Raw genomic sequence first — 25163 nt, forward strand, 5'->3', positions numbered from 1 at the left:
CAGAGCCCAGAGGCCCTGGCTCTCCCCTCCCTCAATCTCCTAACTACTCTCCTCGGAGACCCACGCATCTCTGATACATCTGGCCAGACCCCCTCTCCCCTCCACCTGCACCGCTGGGACTTCAGCCACGGCCTTTATCAAGTCTGCAGAGACAATCACGGGCTGGGGCACAGCAGACCTGACACCACCCCCCCCCCCATCTTCATCATAGTCACAGCCAGCAAAGAACTGATAATCTACCTGCATCCTGACCTATCACTGATATCACTTAAGATAGAGAACAGCAGACAAACCATTTGAGTTAAACTCCAAGAACCAGATGTCCTACATTTTTTCTAAGACCTTCTAAACTCATCCATTTCCCCGGATACTAGATACTTACAGCACTGTCAAATTCAATGCTTGTAATTCCTGCATTACTGCCAGACAGGGAGCCCTTGAACTCACATTTATCTGGAAAAAAAAGAAAGATTGAGGAAAGAAATGAAAGAAAGAGTAAAGCCAATACTGAAGTTACAATGGGACACCTGAAACACAATGGAAACCAATTACAGGCTCATAACAGCAGCTTTCCTGCACTGACGCAGAGTCTAAGAATAGCAGGACAAAAACACAGCTAGTCAGCTGGAAGGACGATGCACGTGTACATGGACGCAGAGCTTAGCAGTTCGCATGCATTCGGTTGGTCTTTTCAAGAAATTCAGAGTCATTAATTCCCTTTACAAAGAGGTAGATGCGGGAATTTTAAAGACCTGTCAATGCACCTAGAGACTGAGTTTTAGTTCTGGTACTTCTGAGTAAAATGTTTCTAATTCAGATAAATACGTCTTTGGGTCTGATCAGTATTCGCATCAATTGAGCTATCACTTCTGTAGAAGCTGACCACTAAATTTTCAGGATCCATGTGATAATTCTCATTCGGATCTGAAAAGAATTTCTTTTTTTAGTTCTGTGTAACTGGCTAGTCCTCAGAATGCCAGTAAAGCTAGTCTGGAGTTTCTGGAATTTGTCCTTATGCTTACTCTGTCTCCGGGAACCTAAGATTCTGGCAATCCCACTGCCTGTCAATGCTCCCCTCTCCCCAGCCGCCTTCACCAACAGGCCCAGCCACGTGCCCGGGTCCTGCTTTCACACAGCTCTGGCCACCCACGCAGAAACTTTAATGATGCAGGCACAAACTCGTAAGAGTACGAGTCTCAAGATGATGTGACTAAGTTCCTTTTTTAAAGAGCAGCTTAACGATGACAAGTCGAGAGAAACAATTAGGAAACCATTCAAATCAAATTCATAAAAGGGGAGCACAAAATAGGGAACATTACAAAGAACAGCCTTTTCTCTAACTGGTAAAAACTATGATATAAATACTGGTCTGGAGCTGTCAAATATTTAGGGTCAGGATTACTGAGGGCTTTGCGAATCCCTCCTTCTGAATTTATCTGCAAAATACCTGTATGGCACATCTAATGCCTTTTATTGATCCTAGCTTTCATTAGATTTTCAAAAGTCAAAAAGAGGCCAACATCCACTAATTAAGGTCTTTATTTAGATTAGATCTTTACAAAAATATTACTGTAAATTCTAAGAAATATCTCTTTGGCTTATGCCCAAGATATCGGTCTACTTCTCTGGCAGTTGACACAGGCCAAAATGTAAGAAAGGATCAATAAATGCTATTCTACATGATCTCAAATGACCAAAAAGACCTTACCAAAGCTCTTTTATCTAGAAGACACCAAGGGACGCTATGTCAACAGTATGTATATAAATAATTCCCAATGGAGCTTGTGCTTTTTATAGAATGAGCAAGGACAGATGTTCCTACTGGGCAGAAACTGCAGTTATTCTGATATTTTAAAAGGGTAAAAAACAGGACCCCCTCAAACTATTTCATAATTTCCATTAGCATTTACTTCCTCTTCGGCAGCAAAAATGTAACACTGTTACTAAAGGTTGGTTCTCATTTTCTTATAGGTGCTTTTACTGACTCAGAAGTAAAAAATATTTCTAGGGTGATTTTTATTTAATCACAAGGCACAATCAAAACAGACTACTGGGGCGCCTGGGTGGCTCAGTTGGACATCCGACTTCGGCTCAGGTCACGATCTCACAGTTCGTGGGTTTGAGCCCCGCATCAGGCCCTGTGCTGACAGCTCAGAGCCTGGCGCCTGCTTCGGATTCTCCGTCTCCCTCGCTCTCTGCCCCTCCCCCACTCGCACTCTGTCTCTTGCTCTCAAAATAAATACACATAAAAAAATTAAAAACAAAAAACAGCTATCTGCCTAAGATTTTAAAAAACCAAATCTCATAAAATTTCCATTATTACTCTATGGCTTTACTGTTGTCTTCCCAACAGTTCCCGCAATTATCATTCATAAGGTGTTTCTGGGTAAAACGGCACAAATCTTGATGGCCTTCAAATAGCTGTAACTGCCAGGAATTTAATCAGAGTCACCTTCTTGTGGGGGGGCAGAGCACACAAGTTTGGTGCTTTATTGATAATCTGTTATAACCAAAGGGATCAATAGTTTGCTCTTGCTCTAAACACACTAAAAGCAGCAACACAGGCTTAGCAGTTCTACAGCTAAAGGGAGGCCGCAGTGGGAAGAGCGAGGGCTCCGCAGTCACAGGACCCAGGTCGGGTCCCGGCTGTGCTCCTTCCTTGCCTCACCGATCAATTATCAGCCATGTAAACCAACAACGCAAATCAAGTAGGGTCTCTGAGTCTTCCCATTTTCGTCTTGTCAAGTAGGGCGACACATACCTTTCAAACTGCACAGGGCTGTTGTGAGGATCGGGGGAAACGATAGAGACCAGGGCATCCTGGAGCTACTCACTGCTGGACAGCGAGCGTGCGTGTGCTACAACTGCAGAAACTTGACAAACTGGTTCTTACTAACACCTTCAGCCTTATCCCTTGACCTTGCTTTATTTAAAAAAAACCCAGGAGTAGCTAACTAAATCTCAAAATGCTGAAATTGAGCTATCCCCAGCTTCAGAAGTCTAAGAGATGGTTTCATTAAGCCCCATTTCCTGTTCTAACGCCACTGCATTTCTGAGTACTCAGAGGTCACTTCGGAAACAAGGTCTAATCAAAGAGACTGGGTGTTGATCTTTGGGCTCTTGATGATAAGCTGCTCGTTAAATACATTTATTCCTGGGAGATACACCCCTCTTTTTCTTCCCAAGCTTAGATATGACCTCAGTCATTTTCCCCAGGCCAAGGCCACTTGTGTTATTAAATGCACACACTTTAGCTCAATGTGTAGTTTAATTATAAAGTCTAAAACTTTAAGACTTTTTATTTTCCTTCTAAAACCTGTGCTATCTTGGAAAATATTCTAGTACGTATCTGAGAAAATGCAAACACGAAAGTATCTGTAACTTAACAGCATTTTGTAGTCACTACTTAAAAACTCAGAGCCAACGGCCACTTGGCTGTAATGTCTGAGATGGTAATGCTGCTTTGGTCAGATGATCCCTTACAGAAAATACTGTATATTTTAAGAAGATGAAAAATTCAAAGATTGCCTGAAAGCAAGGTCAACCAGATGTCCCCAACACAGCCTCCCTCTCTCACTCTTCAGGTCTCACCTCCAAACACTTCCCAAAGCTTAACTCTCCGATCCATGCCTCCTGTGGCCAGCAACCGGGAGCCCGGACTGAACTGCACAGCGTTGACTTCCCCATCATGAGCGTCCTGCAAGACAAGCACCCTGCTTCAACCCCAATCACTGTCATTCTCGAGAAGAGCGAGCCCAATACAAACGAACATTCTGGATGCCTAACCAAAGGTGTTAGACATTTATCCATAAATAAAAGAGATCACTCATAAACTAACTTGGGTTCCTAGCCTAGGGTTCCCCGAGACTCTGCTACCATTTTATTCTTGTAAGTTACGGTTCCATTTTTTAAATACAGAGCAACCTTCTTAAAAAGGAATCAAAATCTGTGTAGATTCACCGCCTAAAGTTTGTCTTTGCCTTCATTTTATTTCTTCTTAAGAAAAATGCAATTTCAATCTATATTCTATGACCTTCACAGCCTAAAAGTAAGCCTCTGATTTAACTGCCTCTTTTTTGGTCCAGATTATATTAACGCCACACACTAAACTCTTTATCTAGTGGAAGTACAGCATGACTTCTCATGATTTAAAAAAAAAAAAAAAAAGCCTTTATGGTTTTCCTAGTAGGAGTAATCTGAACATGGAGTCCTGATACGAGTGGATGCCATTCCTGCTGCTACAACACATATCAGTGTAACAGGGGGATTCTATTCAGTTCTGGAAACATGGCTCTCTAATGTGTACTAGCAGGGTGACTTCGGCCAAGTTTCTTAGCTTCCCGAAGCCTCGGTTTGCCCACATCCAGGAAAAGACTTCCGCAGGTTTTGTGACCCAGGACCGTGCCTGACCTCGAGAAGGCCTTCAATAAAATAGGTGTTACTTTGGGAGAATTTAAATTCTTCACAGGGAAATTTTTGAGACTGGCATTCAAACTAGAACAAATAATCTGAAAAGGTGGCATGTTTTCTGTGTTCAGGATGGGAAGGGAAGCAGAGTAGAAAGCATCCTCTCCTAAGATGGGAGAATAGAATATGAGAAGATTCACTAAAACCTCTCTTAAAGGACTACAGATGCTGCAACCTTTGTGGATGAACTACGATGTCTGCAATCTGCTTTGAAGTGCTCCGGTAAAGTGTGTGGGCGAGAGAGTAAGACTGGCAAACGTGGCTAACTAGAGCTGCCTGACAGATGATGGTACCGGAAGTTCTTTTTCTGGATTTGAAAATCTCTATAATTAAAAGGGGGAAAAAAAAGACTGGAAAACACGGATCACAAGTAGTAGATCACTGAGGTGCCTGGGTGGCTCAGTCAATTAAAAATCTGACTCTTGATATGGACTCACTCAGATCACGATCATGTGGGTCGTGAGATCAAGCCCAGCGTCGGGCTCTGTACTGAGCACCGAGCCTGCTTGGGATTCTCGCTCTCTGCCCCTCCCCCTGTCTCTCAAAATAAATGAATAAACTTCAAACCAACCAACCAACCAACCAACCAACCAACCAACCAACCAACCAACAAGCCAAGTCATTAATCACTTGCCGAAAACATCATTTTGGGAAGACAGAATCTGTCACATTTGCTTGGGACTGAAAAAGATGCTTGAAATATTATCAGAAACATGACCATTAAGTGATGGCGACAGAAACATCACTTTATTACTGTCTTACTATTATTCTCCCTGGTGATGACACCCCCACCTCAGCCCTTCTGAATTGCTGAAGAGCTGTAGGGGGACCAATCTTTTTTGCCTCCATGTGACTCCCTTCCTTTTCCTTCTTTATGCTTTCTACTTGGGAGGTCTCAGATTGAAAACTTGAGATCATGCACCATCACACCCATAGCTGCCACTCTTCAATCTCCTGCACAGCTGGTTCTGTCGGATATTTGTCAGCTGTGAACTGTTCACTTTCAGAAACACACACTGACAGAATCCCAAACTATCAGCTGCTCCATTACCCCGTACACATGACTTAAATGTGACAGGAGGAAACAATGGGCTGCTGGGAGGTGAGGGCAGGGAAGGGGCTGTGATGTTTAGTGCAATCAGACCTTTTACCAATCATCACTGACCTCCGCAGGGTGCCTAGGGCCTGTCAGGGAATCACAGGGGTGGAGGAGAAACCGAAGGGGTCTTGACTGTCTCAGTTCAACTCCTCATCGAGAGGGAGACTCCCTTGACAACATACAAGGTGGTTAAACCACTCAACCAGTTTGCGGTGTGGAAACCTCCCGAGTTCCTCCTTATGCCTGGAACTGAAAGTTTCCCCCATATAAATTCCATCCCATTTTGACAGCGAGTCTTTCTCTACCCTGAAAGCGAGCTCCTCTAACTCACCCCATGCAATCCAAGAGTCAGCCCAGCTACCTGGGCCTTGCTCTGACTTTCAGTCCCCACCAGCCTCCTGCCTGCTGGCCCTGAGCCAGGTACTCTGTGTTTCTCCAAGCTGGGCCCAGTGCTGCTCAATCACCCCAGTGGGGACCTAATTACTCCTCGGTACTAGCACCCAGCTCTGAACTCCAGCTGACAGTCCGGCTATCGAGTGGCCTCTGCCCAGGACAGTCTCCTGCTTCCAACCTTACTCCTCCTAACAATCGCAAGTCACACGGGTTTGGGCAGAGTCATGAAGCAAATAGCTGCCCTTATCAACCTTCTAAAACAGACTACTGACCAGAATCTCCACTCTAGATGGAAACCAACTGGTGACGACAATTACATGCATGACTGTAACTTCTCACCAACCCTAATCACTTCTCCCTTTTCCCATCTCTCATGTTACCAATTTCTCTCAGCCAGTCCTATATTAGAGAATGGTTACAATAAATCCTGCCCCCTGAACCTAAGAAAAATGTATCAATCCCTTCCTTCAGACAGAGCCAACAGGCGTAAGAGCTCGCCATTGCTACAAATACAATGGTAGGAAACTTAGCTGCAGCACAGAATGGATCCTTTAACTGTCAGGCTCTGTTACCATACAAAGCTTGCTGGGAGTGGGGTTAAACCATACTTACAAAGACACATATGGCGGTCGTTGGCACCCTCACTTCTTTACTAGAACCAGGATGAGTATCCACGTTATCCTGGGGAACTGGAAAGGAAGAGACAGAGCGCCTCCTAAGAAGTAACATAAAGGAAACTATTAGGACTGCACAGGGTTTAATGTCCACCAAACGCCCAGAAGGGCTTCACAGACGACTTTTGGCAGTAGCTTCTTCTCCCTCCTAGACTCTCCAAACCACAGAGTGATGCACCCGATCAGAAGCACCCTCACCCAAATGACACCCGGACAGATCTCCAGCACATACCTGTACTCTCCGGCTTGCTAACTCATGGACTCCAAAACCCAACACCGAAAAGCAATCCCAAACTATTGCTTCCCAGTCAATAAGCTGCTACGAAACGTTTTCAACATACTGTAACTGCCCGCTCAGAGGGAGCTCATCTGTATTTTTGTAAGATGACTTCAAGGTGACATCTATGCCTACTTATAATCACCCTCAACGTACACCGTGGCCAAGGAGGAGTCGAATGCATGCCAAAGGAGAGAGGGATGAGAGCGTGACTGCTGGGTAAAGAGCTCAACCTAGCGCCTGCTCAAAAGGACGAAGCGCTCCTAGGAGCATGCACAGCGGCCTGGGTGCACATGCACATCCGACCATGGCGGGGAGGGGTGGGCGGTGGGGGATGGTGAAGCGGTGATCAGCACGATTACGATTATCAAGGAGCCACGCTCGCATGCCGGGCCAAGAGAGGGTAGTATTTTCACCTGGCAGCATCAGAAGAGTGATGTCCCAAAAGGGGAGACTCGGACAGACTAAAGGAAAGGCCAGAGATCAGCACGCAGCGGGAGTAAGATAAAGAAAACGGAGGAGAAAAGGAAGAAGCTAAGTGAAAAGCTGAAATTAAGGCATCTCAGCACCACTGAAATTTTGGTGTACATTTAAAATGGTGATAAATCCTAAATAATACTTATGAATATCCACACACATTTAACAAGGAAAGGTGAAGGTTTTCTAACCTACCCAAAGATATTAGTGATAGAATCCAGAAGGCCTCCAGCAGGCTGCGAGAGTCGCTTACTAAAGAGGAGGGGAGCATAGGTTTAAACCTTAGAAACATTTTGCCCAAATCATTCATCAATAAAACACAGTCCACAAAAATAGACATCTGGGAGTATGTTTCCCATGGAGTCCCCAAACCCCAGCTGAGAAACCCTTCAGAGGAGCAAACCACCAGAAACAGTGGGAAGGCAGGAGGGAGGACCTAGCTTCCAAGTTTTAAAAGAAACAAGGTTCCCACACATTAAGTTAACTGTCCTGGAAATCGTGCTTTAGACAAGGACACAGTTAATCTGACCTCAAGGGGTCTGTAAATAACCAATCCCCACCCTTTCAGTCCTGCTCTAGCAAAGAGAAAAAATCCTGGAACCCAAGTAAGAAGTAAACAGTCTGATCTGCCCAACAAGGTGTCCCTGTCCCTCCTGCAGAAAACCACTACACTCTTTTCTGCCTCCCCTCACAGCTAGTGGCAGCACGAAGGGACAGCTTGTCTCCCATTAAGAGGTGACCTGAGGAAGACGGGGACACTCAGGAGCCCGCACGCTCCATGCCTAGGACGGGGGGCCGGGCGCTCCAGCGAGGGCCCTGGATGCATCAGGCTGCTCATGTCCTGGCCACAAATGTACTGTCAGACTGTGGCTCGAGCTCTCCTCTCCCGGCCCACCCCATCCACTTACGTGGCCGCTCTGCTGATGGCTCGCACAGGAGAAGTCTCCTCGGCGTGATCAGAAGTTTCATCCACGATGACTTCAATGTCATCATCCCTGGAAAGAAAGGCAAGGGGCCGAGTCTTTGATTCTGCTCACCAGGAGCTCCGAGGCGAGTCCGCTCTACGAATGTCGTCACCATCGCCTATTCACGGCCTGTGCGCCTCGGAGACGGCCAAAGGTTATCTGGAGGACCAGGGGCGGCCACACTCTGAACGTACTAAGAGGAACATTTAACCTGCTGAAATCAAATCCAGAATTGCAGCTGGAAATAACTTGAAAAGCGATCTTTTGATCCTGTGAGGTGTGAACGTAGCTCTCACTCAGCAGGCAACGACAATGGTTTAGTAAGCCTGTCACGACATGGCGTGCCAAGGGACAGTCTTTCCAGAAGTCTGGCTCACAGCTGCAGGGCTCCCGCACACTGAACTGCAGTGCTCCCGATACAGTCCCGTGAGATGGACTGAGCGGCACAGAGGACGGCCGGGGCAGGTATGGAGTACAAGAAAGAAAAGGGCAGTGTAGGGAGGAGGCCCAGGGGACACGAAGGACTACTGGAACAGCAATGAAATCAGCGGCTGCGTTACTATCGGGTTCAAATAGTGCTTTCATACTAAAAAACGGGAAAGCAAATCTAAACCCAATTCATTTTTGACTCTGGGTATTTTGTGGTTGTGTTCAAACACTTGGTCCTTCTGACATCTTGGGAGTCAGTCCATCGCATGTCCCACAAGATAATCAAACCACAGAAAGGCACTGTTGTTTATTCCACTGGATACAAAGTGCCTCTGGAAGGCACTCCCCTCCCCTTCCCCTTCCTGGTTCAGGGGAAGGCAAGTAATTATTTTGGTCCTAATGACCTCCTGCCGAGTTGCAATCTTCACGGAGAAGTAATAAAACCTAACAACCTAAGACTTTATCACCTAATATTTGGACTCCTTAGAACTTGAAAGCAAGATTTTTCCATGATTAATTATCTGGATTATGTAAATACATACTTGTTACCAAGCAAATTAGACCAAGTCAAAGTAAATTCATTTTCCCTGGCTATTGATTTTAGGACTCCATGCAACTGACCCCAGTCTTGGCAGGGATGTCGGGAGACCAAAGGCAAGCCTGAAGAAAGAGAACAAGGCTGGCCTTTCTTTTCTTCGAGGTTGTGGGTTGGGGGAGTCACTCGTGTTCACACAAGGGCGACAACAGAGCAGCAAACGTGAGCTGACCCTATGTGAATACTTTCAGATACCACAACGTGAGGACACTCAGACGGTGCAAAGGCCCAGGGCCCGAAGAAAACACCAGGATGTGGCAACTGGTAATCGAAACCCTTCAAAGACAGACACGGCCTTTGACCCAGAAATCCTACTGAGTGGGAAGCACAGAGACGAAGAACAGGCCTCTATAGTCAGACACCCCTAGGTTAGGTTTGCTCAGCTCTGTTCTGTGAGATCCTGGGCAGTATGCGGGACCTGAGTCGTGTCACGCCCAGCCACCTCTTTATGCTGCAATCAGGAGGCAGCATAAACAGCTTCCATAAGCTGTCATTTCTAGGTCAATCATTTTTTGTAGTTTCCGGAAAAGCTGTCATTTCTAGGTCAATCATTTTTTTGTAGTTTCAGGAAAATACACTGCAGATTTATTTTCCACATCTGGGAGTACAGAAAAATGTACATATTCTAAATCTAAAGCAGGGCCTCAGTATGAACACCTTTCTCCTACAGGAGTCACCAACCGAGAACAGAGAGCAAGAGACAGAACCCCAGGCCGGCAATACAGGGCAACAGGCCCGACGAGGGGTAGAAAATGGATCAAAGTGTCGAGAGGAAAGCAGCAGGCAGGCAGCAGTCACCTGTTCAGAGTGAGGGAAGTCAGACCTCGCGCTCATGGCTGATGAGGAGCACACACTAGAGGTGCCTCCTGGGAGGGAACGAGTAGGTTTTTATCGGCTCCCTTAAATCTTTTAGTTTTCTTTCCACTAATCCATAACACGGTTTTATAGAAATAAAAACATTACAAAGTCATTTTAAAAGAGTGAATCAAATTACTAACAGCACAGTTTTGACGGGAATCTCTCTACTTACTGTTCAACGGGTAGAGGTTCCTTCGCCGCTTCTGCAAGCTCTTTCTGCAGCCGGGCTTGCCGCCGCCTATTAAAACAAAGCCCACTGGTTATATCTGCTTGAAGAAAGCATGGGGTTTCGGCTCTCAATAAACTTCTAGCTCCAATAACACATCTGAATATCCAGCACATTTAAAATAACTGCCCTGGGGGCACCTGGGCAGCTCAGTCTGTTCAGCGTCTCTTTTCGGCTCATGTCATGATCTGACGGTTCTCGAACCCTGCGTCGGGCTCTTCTGCACTGACAGTGTAGGGTCTGCTTGGGGTTCTCGCTCTCCCTCTCAAAATAAACTCAAAAATAAAATACAGTAACATAACTGCCCTGGGCAAAACTGCCACAGTCCCAAGCCCACACCAGTAACATCAGTAAGGAACCCTATCTTAAGGGATTCCAGAGCAAAGCCCAGAAGAGGGATTATGTTCTTAGAGAAAGCAGTGAATGAACTAGCAAGGGAGAAGCCTGCCTGTCATGACCCGGGGCCTCTCAGGACATAAAGGCACACCAGGTTTATCCAGGGTTAGTGGTGGTCTAGAGCTGGCTTTCTGCAGCAATGTACCCAGAACATGAATGGTAACAGTTAAGATTTACTTAGAATTTACTTCTGCTTGGCTTGGTATTATTACTTCCAGGTTTTAACTCATTTAATCGTTAACAATGCTTTGAAATTAAGCAGTATTTTACAGATAAGGAAACGGAGGTAGGAGATTCTTGAACTGTCAGAACGCACATGGCTTCAACTGACCAGGGCTGGACACAAGACGTCTCGGCTGCAGACAAAATTTAATGTGGTCAGCAGCTGAGTCCACTATTTCCTCTTCTCAGAACAATTCTTGTCTTTCCCCAAGTCCTAAATTCAAGATCTCCCTAACCTTTAACCTTGGCCTCGTTTTCTTTCCCACGGCAAGTTCGTCTCTTGTGGTTTTTACCCTTTATGTGGAGATGCCCCAGTGCAGAATTCTAGCACTGCTATCAAGCCCCAGCCAAGAATTCTGCTGGAACTTTTTGTAAAGCTTCGATCACAGTGCTAATTCTCAAAATGGGGAAAAGTTCCCTAGGTAGCATATCTGAATCCTGGGAAGGGATGAGGCTGCAGCTTAAGAAAGTGCATCACACTCTTGATTTTCTACCTGGAAGACGAGAACAGGACAAATGACAAACTTTAATAATTTCTTCTTCGTTGGAAGAGATACCTTTGAGGGAAACTGGGATGTCAGGGTGGGGTGTGTGACCCTCCTCTACTGGAAAGGCCCCTGCTGCAAGCAAGGGACATAGGACAGACTGAGGGTCACAGGGAGGAGAGAACACCAGCAGCCCGGCCTTCATTAGAGGAGCCAAAAAGAAACGTCCTTCTTGGATACTCCCCGAGTGTGTGTGACACGGCAGCCGTTGTGCCTGACCATGAGGACAGACCTCGGCAGAGCATGAACAGCTACGTCAGAACATGGAATGGGCCACGCTATCAGGTAAACAAAGGCTGCTAGGAGGAGGACATCTAACCTGGGGATTGGCAGGAAGGAGGGAAAGTTTCTAAGGAGTAAAGTCTGAGCAAAGTAATGAAAAGAAAGCCCGGGCCCTGCCTACGCAATCAGATGGTAATACCCCCGACAGCATATCCGCAGGAGGACATTCCAAAGGAAGGAACTAGAGCACACATGTAACACGCTCTCATACCACTCTCAACCGCAAGTCTGTATTATTCTCCCATCCGCTGTGATGACCAAGCTCCTCATCCTGCCTGCCTCTCCCTGGGCAGGTGTTCAACACGCAACACTATGACTTCCAGGCATCCCAGGGGAGCTCACCACCCTGAAGCTGCCTAAGGACTCCACAGCAGAGGCCGAGCTATTTTACTTAAAGTGAACACGGGGGCACCTGGCTCGCTCAGTCGCAGGACATGTGACTCTTGATCTTGGGGTTGTAAGTTCAAGCCTCACGTTGCCCATGCTGGTTGTACATATTACTTAAAAATAAAATCTTACAAAATCACTGTTGCACTATATGCTAACTAATTTGGATGTAAATTTTAAAAAAATAAAAAATAAAACAAGTTAAAATTTAAAAAAAATTTTAAAAATAAAAAATAAAAACGAAATAAAAATAAAGTAAAATCTTACAGGAAAAAAAAAAGTGTATGAGACAGAATCCAAAAGGACAGCTCAATTTTCTTAATGCAACAGAAACTTAAAGTTAGAAAATACAGAAAAGTATAAAATGAGAAAACAAAAGCCACATTCTCACCACCCAGAACTAAACACCATTAACAACATAATTCCTTTCAATCATCTGATTTCATTCAAATTTTAGATGTTCTATGAAAACATTTCCCATCCTATTTTTAGTGGCATTAATTTTATCCATTTTCTCACATCACTAAGTATTCCTAAAACATGTATTTTTAGATGACTTTGTAAAATCCCACTGGAGGAAAATATCCCTATTTATTTCTCCCCCAAGGGCTCTAGTGCTTCTTCACTATGAGTAATGTGCCGTCACAAAACAACATCCGTGACCAAGTCTCTGTACCAGCTTAGGATGAAGCCCAAAAAGTGGGAACACTTTTCAGGTCCTGCCCGGGTGCCCTTCGGGAGGTGGTGGAACGGGCTGGCCATGAGCAACGTGAAGGCACTTTTCGTCTCCTTCCCAAGCCCGTGGGGGCCAGATGGACGGACCACATGCGCTCGTGCTTTTGCGAACCCCCTGCACTTCCCACCTGTGCAAGGGCTCGCCTACTCCTTAATCCAATTCCATATCAGGAGATTTACTTGACAATCACATGTCCCATTGGTTGCTTTTGTGTTCTCTGACTTTAAGAAATCTGAAAATCTTACACAGTCCACTTTTTCTGTTACTTTTAATGTTTAGAAAGTCCTCATACTACTCAGGAATTTTTCATACAATAGCAGATAACCAGGTTTTTTTACTTCTACCTCATGGTTTCAGTTTTTACATAGATTCTGAAAACTACCTGAATATGTTATTTGGTAGGAGTAACTATCACTATTACTCTTCAAGACCTTTTCCTATTTTCATTCTCTTAGATTATTAACGGCAACTATCTTTTCAAATTCTAAACTACTGACCCAGGGCTTTAAAATCGTATGTTCCAAGCTCTGGTGAACACGAAGTGCTAGTTTTTCTCGGGGGATTTTCTTAGGCTTTCTAGGTGGATCAGCATGACCCCTCTCCCACCCCCACCTGCTGCTTCTAGCACCTTGCGTTCCGTGTCCTGGTTCTGATGTGTTAGGGACTCTGTGGGAATTTTCAACACACATTTCCCTCCACTGAGACGGACTCCTGGGGTCTGAGATGGGAGGCTTCCCCGTTAAGTACACCATCAGCTACTGGCTGCAGACAGGTGTTTTTATTAAAAGCTTCTGTTCCAAGTTTAAGGGTTTTTATCAGGACTGGGAACTGAGTCTGAACAAATGGCATTTTGGGGATCTACTAAAGTGGTCATACTGTTTACCATGCAAGGTGATAGACTTAATTGATCTCCTAATGAACCATCTTTTCATTCCTGGGATAAATCCTAGTAGGAAAAAAAAAAAGTACCAGTGAAATTTGAGACTTTGGAATTTCCCATCTATATTCATGCAAGATTAGATCGTACCCCTCTTGTATACTAGCAAGAACCTCGTATGGGTCTGGACAGTTTTATGAAGTTAGGGGTGGGGGAAACTCCAATCTTTTTCGAATTCTGCTTTACCTTATACTGTTCAAGAATTGGCTTTTCTGAGGCTCCTGGGTGGCTCAGTTGGCTAAGCATCCAACTTTGGCTCAGGTCACGATCTCATGGTTCATGAGTTCAAGGCCTGCATCGGGCTCTGTGCTGACAGCTCAGAGCCTGGAGCCTGCTTCGGATTCTGTGTCTCCCTCTCTCTGTCCCTCCCTTGCTCACACTCTTGTCTCTCAAATATAAACATTTAAAAAAAAAAAAAAACAAAAACAAAGAATGAATCAGCTTTTCTCCTAGAAAACTGAAAGAAACTGGCAAAAACTGTACAGGCCAAAAACCCTCCTGGAAGGTAATCCTCTGCTCAGCCACAAAAGTGTTCTTATAAATGCAAATCTCTTCCATATCCACCACTGCTATTTCTAATTTGACTAGTGTTTTCTGACTGTCTCATCCTGTCCCCCATCATCAGAGCTACAGATTTAGGTTTTTTTGTTTTCAGAGAACTAGGCTCTACTTCCCCAAAAACGGAAACCACTAACAGTGGACTGATGTCTCACCTTGAATCCTTCTCATTCTCTGCATTGAGGCGGTTGGCTTCCTGGGCTTTCTCGGCCATCCATCTGGTGACCAGCTCCTGGTTCTCTTCAGTAGTTTTCCTCAGTTTCTCCTCCAAGGCAGTAAACGTGATCTGCAGGGCATCATACTCATCCTTCAGGGTCTGGTTGGCTCTTTCGAGGTCCTGGAGCTTACCGCGCAGTTCTTGGCACTCCGTCTCCAGGTCAGAGATGGTCTGCAAGCACTCTGCAATTCTGAAAGCAGGACACGGAGAGGAGGAATGGCACCACGCGAGAGCCCTGTGCCGGAGACCCTGGCCAGGTACATGAGCACGGGCCGCCAACCATCACCTCAGCCGGCACACCTGGTGCCACGGAGGACTCTTACTTAGCCCAGCCCAGCCCCAGTGGTTTCCAGGACAAGCCCATTAGAAGAGGAAATATGTAGGGTGAAATTCATCCAGATGATGAATGACTACAAAAGCAGGATCCCCAGAGGGAGCTTTGATGCCTAAAGTGGGGGCTTAAGAGGAGGCTGGAAATTCTGCACATTCTATTGATTCTATCATTCATGGAGCAAAGATGCCTTTCTAAGCCTCTGGAGACCCCTGTCTGCAGAGAAAGGGAAAAAGGCACAGATGAAAGACAGGCTCCCCTCCAGCTCAAACGTCCTAGGACTGGGAATCCCAGGCTTCTCCCTGATCAAGAATAGTCCTGCCCACAAACTCATCCCTGTTCCCAAGGGCCACACACTCACATATGCTGGCCGCATCTCCACCACAGAAGACACCGGCTGCCATATGCAGTGCCCACAGGGAGAGCCATGAATGCTTCAGGAACACTCCAAGGGCCAAGGGTACTTCCCAGGGGTGTGCTGGGAACCTGGGAGACTGAGGGCACTGTCCTTGCCTTTGTCTCCCTTAGAGCAGGTAGGCTGTGCATGCACAGAAATGACACTCTTGCTGAGCCCGGTGTGGCTCCCATCCACCAGCCATCACCCCCGGCCCCGCCCACCGGCCGACAGTAAAAGGACAAGTGCAACCCATGACCAGTCCCGGAAGGGTCGCCTCTACTCACTTTGCTTCATTCATCTGCATCTCCCTGTCCTTCTGCTGCATTTGGTTATTCAGGTCAATCACCAACTGAGCTAACTGGGGAGGAAAGAACACTTTCATCAGTGAGAGATTTCAGGACCTCAGCTGGAAACTAAACAACAGTGGGTTACTCTAGAAAAGATGCCCGTGGGATTGGGCCCAGGCACCAAGAAGAAACGAGCTAGGTGGCAGCAAGGAGCAGAGGGGTCAATGGGGACACTCATGGGAACGATGTGGGCTCCCCGCCTGCCGACAGCAGCCGTGGGCAGACGAGAAGTGCTACAGGTTCCCTCTGAGGACACCTGTCTGCACCCCCCACCCCTGCTGGCCACCTTTTCAAACCCTTCAGCTGATAAAATGATCAACTGAGCTGAACTGATAACTTTTTCTTTTTACGATTTGCCATCAGACCACCACCCAGGATAAACACAGCCCAGAACTTTTTCATTCTTCTAATGAACTTTTCTGAAATTGCAGGGTTCGCTCTCAAATGCTTTAGGAAGGTATCAGACCTTCGGTAGAACAAGCAGCAAGCTGTTTCCTTCGAGGTTTCTCCACTTCTACCTGTCATGCCACCTGTGAGTGTAGCAACCAGCAGCTATCCCACGGGCTCACCCTTCTGCTGGTGGAGGGGAAGACCTCACCTTTCCCGATGCTGCGTTCTCAGAGACAGGCCGATGCCACAGGCAGCTGGGATGGCTGCTAATTCTAGTGTGCCTGCCCACCTATTCCCCCCCCACAGGGCCCGCACGGAGCAGAAGACAGATGGGGAGCGGCTATCGGTACCTCCCCACGTTTCTTGTGTAATTCAGTCAGTTCTTCTTGGTGTTTAATCCTCAGCTGGGCCATTTCTTGTAGCTGACTATCATTCCACGCACCATCGTGGCCAGGACTAAATCCCCAGACCAGGAAGACGAAGAGAACGTGCAAAAAAGAGAGGAAAGGAAAAAGAAAAAAAAAAAAATCAGACCTCAAACCTCTTCGATCAGGCAGTGAACAGTAACTTCAGAATTTCAAACCTGCACATGACAACGTAGCCAGTAGAGCAGTTCAGTTCCTCCAAGCAATGGAGTTCTAGAAGGCAGGAAACATGAGACACTTGGTAAAATAAACCAGCCACAACCCAAACACTGGTCGTGTCAGGAACAAAGCATGGGTTCCAGATGAAGTTTAGGTAGATATGGAGAAGACAAGGTCCATTTATGCCAGGCACTGACCTTAGAGCTGGAAGAAGGAAGTGAACACAAAGCTTTGCTCTCATGCAAGTGAAAAATTTTTTTGAGAGACAGAAACAGACCGTGAGCAGGGGAGGGGCAGAGAGAGAGAGGGAGACACAGAATCCGAAGCAGGCTCCAGGCTCTGAGCTGTCAGCACTGAGCCCGATGCAGGGCTTGAACCCACGAACCCCGAGATTATGACCTGAGCCGAAGGTGGATGCTTGACTGAGCCACCCAGGCCCCCCCTCGTACAACTGATAACCAGTTAAGAGCAGACAACAGACAAGTAAATACATGAAGTCAGATGGTCAGATGTGAAGAGAAACTAAGGGTAAAGAGGGGAACACAGCAACAGGGGTCCTGTTCTATTTAGGGCACTCGAAGGCTTCTGGGAGGCGACACATGACTGCAGACTGGAAAGAAGTGAGGAGCAAGCTATGCAGCCCCCAGGGGCTGGAGCCTGATGCACAGAAAAACGTCAAGTGTTGGAAAGGCTCGGAGGCAGCGGCACAACTGGTGCACTCGGGAGAGTGTGAGAGGAGCCCCGCGTGCAGGAGGGTAGAGAAGACGGTCAGGGAGGAGGTGGGGCCATCACGCAGTGCCTCCCAGGCCCCTCTTCGGACCTTGACTTTTCCTAGGCATGACTGGAAGCCACTGTCGTGCTGTGAACAGAAGAGTAACGTATGCTTTAAAAGCACAGCTATGGTTGCTGACCGCAGGGGGGCAGGGGTAGAACCAGGGAGATCAGTTAGCAGGCTGTTACACAGTCCAGCTCACGTCGAGGTGGTAGCAGCGGAGGGAGTGAGAGGTGGTCAGATCCTAGATCCCTTCCGAAGAGAGTCCTTGGATTTGCCTTGGACTTGGCTGCGGAGTCTACGAGAAAGACCGCAGTCAATGAGGACTCCAAGGCGTTGGGAACAACTGATAAAACACAGGTGCCACCTACTGAGATGGTTAGGACTCGGGGGAAAGCAGGCTTCGGGGGAGGCCTGAAGAGTGCGGTTTGGACACCCAAGCTGGTGTGTGGAGTGGAAACCGGGTGTCAGAGTCTGCACGTCACGTAAAGAGGTCCAAGCTCAAAGAGAGCAAGTAGAAGCTGTCAGCAAACAGATTATGTCTGAAACCAAAGAACTGAGTTCAGATTCTCTCAGGGTCAATGTGGTTTTGGAGACTTCACAAGGGTTTACATCCTCTCTCAGAAACAGCAGATGACTGAACTGTGGGCTTCCAGTTCAGGGCTGGGGTCTCCGTTGCAGCTACAGATGAGAACCATCAGATGACAGTCAGACCTTTAAACCATCACCCAGGAAAAGCACAAGATGGAGAAGAGGAAGATGCTGGAAAAGTAGGACACCAGCACCCAAAGGGAGGGGGGAGAACAGCCTCCTCTGTCTGCCCTGTAACAAACCAGAGGGAAAAGGGAACAGCAGCATGACAGTCCCTCCCCACTTTACCCTTGATGTCTAAAGCTATTTCTATCACATGTTCTAAGCACATCCTAATACCTCATCCTTTGAGGCAACTTAATCCTTCCCCAATTTTAGCCCATGAAGTCGAAGCCAAGAGATTAGAAAGTGGAACGCTTTACAAGAAACCATCCTAAACTGGGCAGAAAGACTAGAAATTATTTGTACTAAATCCTCTTATTTTAATGCAGAGCAACGGGCAACAGGCAAATGTAAAACTAGCCCCTTCTTCTAGGACGCTAGCATCAGGCCGCTCATCGTACCCCTCAGGTGACGCAGCTAGCTGACAAGGACTCCTGGGCAGCCATGGTCTAAAGCAGCGGTTCTCAGGATCACCTAATTACAGCTGATGGTGGGCCTTACCACCCTCATCCCTGCACCCCCAGTTTCTGAAACGGGAAGTCTGGTCGGGGGCCCAAGATTCTGCATTTCTAACAATTCTGCCAGATGCTGCGGTCCAGGAAGCACACACACACACACACACACACACACAAAGACAGGCCTGAACGATTTCTGGGCTGAGGAGTTTAATGTTAACCTGTTCAGAAAGCAAAGGGATTAAAACACTTCAGAAGAGACGCAGATAATTGATCCAGATAAAGCTTTTTAAGCACGGGCAGTAGCGTTTTAAGAATAACTAGGACGGGACAGGCAGAACTTAAGGAGCCAGAAGGCAGAAGGAAACAACCAGGCCCATCTTCTGCAAACACCGTTACGACACCATCAAACACCCCTTGAGCCAGTCTCCCCACCGGATGAAGGGACAGATGCACTAAGAGGCTGTGAGTGCAAAATGAGCCTGCCTGAGTGGGTGACTACCAACAAGGAGGGGCAGGATACTGAGGGAAAAAGGAATCATAGATGACTTGTGGAAAGTAAGAACACCATTAATCGAAACAAGGCGGTCAGGAGGAGAGGCCTGATTAGGGGCTCAAGTTTGTAGGAAAGGAAGGACCTCCAACTAAATTACCACTCCAGTGACAGTCAAAAGAATTACTGTGTATTTGTTTATTGCACCTTTCCAAACAAACAAGCTTGGCTGACCAATAAAGAATAAAGTATAATCACCCAGAATCTAACTACATAGAAACAAAGTATTACAAGTTTTCAGTTGACTGAATTTAGATGAAAAAGGTAAAATGGCATTTTCTACACCTAAAATTGACCAGAACACTGCAACTAATATTTTAAATACTACAGTAGGCCCCCCACCCCCCACCCCGGCCACAGTCAGGCAGGATCTCTTGAATTTATTATTAAGCAAGGACAAACCCTGGGCTGGGCCATCTGTTCCTCTTGCCCACTCTGGTGTGCTGGGAGACCATCTTGTGAAATGAGGAAACATGGATGGCAGATGGTTATACAGCAGATTTAGCTACAGAGATAAATAAATTCAGCCACACCTCACATTTCTGGGTTTTAAAAAAAAAATCGCTGAATTACTACCAACTTGTTTTTGTTGGTAAATGTTAACGGATAGGCAAAAAAGTATATAGATTTTAGAGCAATAATGGGAACTATTCCCATACAAACTCTCATATGTAATATGCAAATGTGATAAACATGGAAAAGATAATAACACTACAGAATGATTCTATGGTAAACTGCTTTTTTTTTTTTAATTTTTTTTTTTTCAACGTTTTTTATTTATTTTTGGGACAGAGAGAGACAGAGCATGAACGGGGGAGGGGCAGAGAGAGAGGGAGACACAGAATCGGAAACAGGCTCCAGGCTCCGGAGCCATCAGCCCAGAGCCCGACGCGGGGCTCGTACTCACGGACCGCGAGATCGTGACCTGGCTGAAGTTGGACGCTCAACCGACTGCGCCACCCAGGCGCCCCTATGGTAAACTGCTTTTGCTTAAGTCTGGCTATTAGATTTTCTTGGACCATACCCCCCAAAAAGAAATACAGTTTACATGAATAACCCAAGTAAACATATCAAACTTCCCATTATGAACACATACTTGCATGTTTAATGAAACAACTTACCCTTTCTGTTAAAATGCAGGTTTCTCCTAATCTTTCTTAAAAAAAAAAAAAAAAAAAAAAAAAAAGCTTGTTGCCACCAGCTAGCTTAATTTCACACTCTATTAAAATATGTTGAAATCCACCAAACTAAAAAGGATCAAATAGACCTGTTCTATATACGAAGCACTTTATACGTTTATGCACCAGGATATAATCCAGTATTAACAAGATTCGTGTAAATCTGCTCAAGAATGCTTAGTGATGTGATTATTCAGAAAAAGTGGACCCCGAGGCTGAAGAAGGAATTGGCACAGTTACCTGCCTTGAGCAACTTCTCAAGCTCACAGCACCTACTGCTAAGCCTTCTGGCTGGGCATACACCTTCAGAAAATAATTTTAGGTACTTGGCTTCAGAAGTTCGTATTTGAAAGGAGCAGACTCAAACTGGAGCACAGACGCGGTATTCTGTTCGCCTCTAAATGAGCAGTGACAACTAAACAGAGACACGTTTCTGCTGAAGAGACACAAGCGATACAGGACAGTTCCAAAATACCTTATCTCATGCCTGTTGGGGACGTCATGCTTTTCAGCTTGTAGCTTATGGGCCAGCACTGAATGAAGATCTGACTTTTCTAGCAACTTGTTATCTGTTAAAAAAGAGAAGAAAAAAATTTTTAACAGTGCACACCTTATTACTACTTATTATCCTATAAAGATCTGGACCAAAAAAACAACCAGAAGACTAGATAGGTTTCATTTTCAAGAGGCCTCAAAGTCCTAGGTACTGCACTTTGACAGCAATGGTAGCAACCGTTCAAAACCCAGGAACATACGCTCCTTCGATGCTTCTTGGCCTAAGCATGAGCAACCCAGTCAAAGGAACCCGTGGAAACTTTGCTGCAAGAATGTCCCCCACTTACCTATTTTTAATCATAGGAGTAAAAAAATAAAACGAGACAAAAACCACAACCAAATACAATGGAAAAATGACACGTTACACACCTCTAAGCAACGTGAAACAGCTTTACCGTATTATGACATTTGGAAAATTTAATTTTTAGATCTGGGCACTAGAGATACAACTATGAAAAGTCCTTGACCTCAAGGAGCTCAAGTATAACAGAGGGTCAAGCACAAAAGGGAACAGAAGAGTGATCTTCCCTCATTTGCCTGCATGGTTTCACGGGTGAAGATGGTGGGGTCCAGGCGGGAGGGCGGGCAGGTATCCAGTTAAGCGGCTAGACATGAAAACTTGGAGCCAGCCACCACGTGAACGAGCAGAATGAAAAATTCAGACCTTTTCTTACTGGCAGTGGTGAATTAACAGATTTGAAAAGCAGGCAGTGACATGAATGGAGATTTATTAGTGAGAAGTCAAAGATTATCCTGAACTTCGTCGCTCAGGCGACTGGCTGCAAGACGCTAACGTGTCAAGAACACACGAGTGGAGAACTTAAGAGAGAAACCGAGTTTTCTTTCCGAAAAGTAACAAAAGTGACAGGAAGCATGGCGCAGGAATTCAAATGACAAGTAGTTAGGCATGACGGTCCACGGGGACTAGCAAGAGGGGAAGGGGCACTGAGCAGAACAAGAGATTGATCATGGGACACTTGCAGAATAGCTACATTTGATGGGGGTTGTCACAAATCCTACAAGTGTGAGATCAGAACCTCTCTAGAACAAAATTTCGATAGGGTTCGTGCCAGTGAGTACTCCTGTTGGAAGGGCTTATCTTTCTTCTAAAAGAGTCTTGAGCTCCACTTCTCCTTTACATGTGGAAAATGGAACTCCTGGACAGAAACAGAAATACTCTTGGTCTAGATTAATTTCATCCATCAGTTCAACAGAACACGGAAATGTGATTGCAACCTTGGGTGTTCACGCACATCAAAGGGCTCTAATAAGGTCTTTAAAGTGTCACACCAGAGCTGGGTGCCCGGGGATAGTCAGGTCTTAAAAAGGACAGGAGGCATTCCAGAGGGATCCTGCTTGAAAGTTCTTCACACTAAAGAGAAGGATCCAGCTGAGGGAGAGCTGCCACCTGTCCCTACAGTCTCTTTTCATCTCTCTCTTTAGGCTCGGGCAGGAACTGAACTTGACTGGCCTGGGAAGGCAAGAAGGAGTGGAAGGTGTTCCACAGGCAAACTGGAAGTGACCTCCCAAATGTCAAAGAGAAAAACTTAACAGGCAAAGGTTGTCTTGCTCTCCAGCCCTCTAACTACCTCTCATCTCAGTCGGGGCTCCTAGCCCCTCAGGCACACGCTACTGACTACAGCTATTTAATGATGGGTTCCCTCTCCAGGATGGTCTCCTTCCGACCTTCCTCCTACATCCCCCCCACCCCATCAAAATGTCCATTTTCAATGCAGAAAAACCATTCGATCTCTGTCAGTACAATTACAAGCAACTTCTGTTTATGGGCTGTTATGTAGATGGCTTTCAAAGCACTCACACACACAGTTTTTATGAAGCAGACAGGGCAAGCTTCACCTGCATTTTACAGATGCAGCAAACCAGACCCAGAAAGGTAAGTGAAAAGTTCAGCAAGGTGTGGAGTCAGACTTCCAGTCCAACGTGACTTTCGGTACGTGTTAGCTTTTAAGATTAAGCATCCAATAAATACCTGACCACCTGAATTTACGTAACCCATGTGCGTTTGAGTTGGAAGGGTTTCCTGTGCTTCTGGCAGCCACATCTCTTAGGGTAAAAGGAATTCGCACAACAGCACATCACCTCTCTTTCCTTCCCATCTTTTTTAAGAGGGTGGATTTAGCGAAAGCAAGGAAGGGTCATTTCTTGGGGGCTCCAGTGAGAAAAACAAAATGCAGGGGCTCCTGGGTAGTTCAGTCGGTTAAGCATCTGACCCGCTCAGGTCACGATCTCATGGTTCGTGAGTTCGAGCCCTGCGTCGGGCTCTGTGCTAACAGCCCAGAACCTGGAGCCTGCTCCAGATTCTGTGTCTCCCTCTCTCTCTCTGTTTCTCCCTCGTTCATGCTCTGTCTCACTCTCTCAAAAATAAACATTAAAAAAAATTTTTTTAATGCAAAAGTTAGGACCCATCACATCCGTGTTCAAATCCAGACTCCAACACAAATCTGCATGCCTCCCCAAAGAAATACTTAATCTCTCTTAGCCTGGGTTTCCTAAGGCAACACTAGGACCTGCCTCATAGAACTTTCAAGAAGATAAAGTGAAATAACACATACCACATATTTACCACAGCACTCAAACTAGCCCACGTATTAGAAATACTTGGGGAGCACCAAAAACCACTCATACCCCTGTCCCACCCTAAATACTGCAATTTAATCGGTCTGGGCTTTTTAATTCTTAAAAGATCCACGTCATACCAACGTGCACATAAGATAGGGAACCACTGATTTAGCACAGTCAGAATTCAATACCTCTATTGCTTTGAACCTCATCATCGACATTAACTCCAGACTTTTCTCCAAAGGGCAGATGGAACCATAGGACTGAAAAGGGCCCATTTCTTCCCCCAAATGTGTCATCAGTTAGGTAAAATTGGGAAGGGGGCAAAGAAATGCTCATTAGGACTCATCTAAAGGTACAAACACTTTTGTCCTCAAATTGCAGAGGGGTGGAGAGAGGAGGAATCCACCTCTTTCATATTGAAGTTTTCAGTAATAGTAAAGACTACAACGTCCCACCTAAACAGTAAGACTCAAAACCTGTATCAGTTGAAGAACACCGAGGTGGAGTAAAGACAAGAGGTCTGAGGACTCCAAGGCTGAACATTTCATTACACTAAGAGGACATTAGTTGTGCGAGTTAAGGCTTAAAGTCGGTGACCGTTTCATAACACGAGGCCCGAGACGAGCCGTTTCCGGAGCCTATTCAAGTACACAAAGCGCGGCTGCTGGATTTCCAAGCACAAGCACGAACGGTGCCTGCCCCTGGAAAGCACACAGTTTGGTAGGGAAACCGTCTACAGTGAAAGAGAATAAGATCCAAAAAAGGGTTGGGGCGGCCACAAGGCGCGCGGGCGTCACCAGGGCTCGGCCTCGGCTTCCCGCCGGCTCTTGTGGGGCCCCGCCCGCCCACTCCCCGCACCCGCCCGCCGCTCACACTGCAGGATGATCTCTTCAAATGCCTGCCTCTGCAGCCGGTCCCGCCGCCTCAGCTCCTCCGAAATGTGGCGCTTCCAGCGGGGGAAGTCGGCGGCGCGGAGGCCCGACGACATTTCGCGCGCTGTCGCCCCGGCGCCTCAGCACCGCCAATGCGAGCGGGGACTGGCGGCCGCAGCCCGCGGCATGGGGCGACTGGCCGGCGCGGGAAGGCCGGCGGCCCAGAGCTCGCTTCCACACACAGGCCGCCCCGAACGCCGTCCGGGACGGTCTTCCGGCTCCTGCAGGAAATGGTTTGAATCTGGGCCGGAAGACCCGCCTCCTCACCCGACGCCTTACGCCACACGCACGCGCGAGGCCGCTGGCGGCGCGAGGCGCTGGGTATTGACGCCCTCCCGAGGCCGGAAGAGCAGGGAGCAGGGAAGCGGCCGCTGGGAGGCGTGCGGGCTACGCTGGAAGTTCAGCTGCGGGCGGGAAGGAGATCGGGAGGGTGCCGCCCGCCAGTTTAAGTTAACTTCTCTGCCTCCCCCCCGCCCCGCTATTTATATTTTTCTTGGCCTGCCTCCCTTTTCTTCATCGCGTCGTTTACAAGCAGAAGTGGGAGCCACTCCCCACTTAGTAGCTGTAGATGAGCGGCAACCTCGCTAAGCCTC

At 46.7% G+C, this 25163-nt stretch overlaps 1 protein-coding gene and 1 non-coding gene across 4 annotated transcripts in view; both read right to left on the bottom strand.

Annotated features, from left to right (window-relative positions):
- ATG16L1 (autophagy related 16 like 1) overlaps nt 1–24802 on the bottom strand; it is a 35930-nt gene extending 11128 nt beyond the window's left edge. Inside the window, exons 1-12 of one of the 3 annotated variants that reach the window (XM_058700832.1) lie at nt 24512–24802; nt 20976–21069; nt 16556–16661; nt 15753–15826; nt 14679–14930; nt 10407–10472; nt 8296–8382; nt 7583–7639; nt 7327–7374; nt 6572–6674; nt 3592–3697; nt 383–453 (exon numbers count right to left, since the gene is read on the bottom strand). In XM_058700832.1, coding sequence (XP_058556815.1) covers nt 383–453; nt 3592–3697; nt 6572–6674; nt 7327–7374; nt 7583–7639; nt 8296–8382; nt 10407–10472; nt 14679–14930; nt 15753–15826; nt 16556–16661; nt 20976–21069; nt 24512–24626 — 1179 coding nt within the window. In that variant the 5' untranslated portion in view covers nt 24627–24802. The remainder of the gene's footprint in view (nt 1–382; nt 454–3591; nt 3698–6571; nt 6675–7326; nt 7375–7582; nt 7640–8295; nt 8383–10406; nt 10473–14678; nt 14931–15752; nt 15827–16555; nt 16662–20975; nt 21070–24511) is intronic. The other 2 variants (XM_058700839.1, XM_058700843.1) reach the window with 2 other exon arrangements.
- LOC131505907 (small Cajal body-specific RNA 6) lies at nt 5359–5633 on the bottom strand. The gene has a single exon (XR_009258659.1). It is a non-coding gene; the product is annotated as a small Cajal body-specific RNA 6 (non-coding RNA).
- Nucleotides 24803–25163: the final 361 nt, after the last annotated feature.

Source organism: Neofelis nebulosa, chromosome 2, assembly GCF_028018385.1.
Source record: "Neofelis nebulosa isolate mNeoNeb1 chromosome 2, mNeoNeb1.pri, whole genome shotgun sequence".
NCBI lineage: Eukaryota > Metazoa > Chordata > Mammalia > Carnivora > Felidae > Neofelis > Neofelis nebulosa.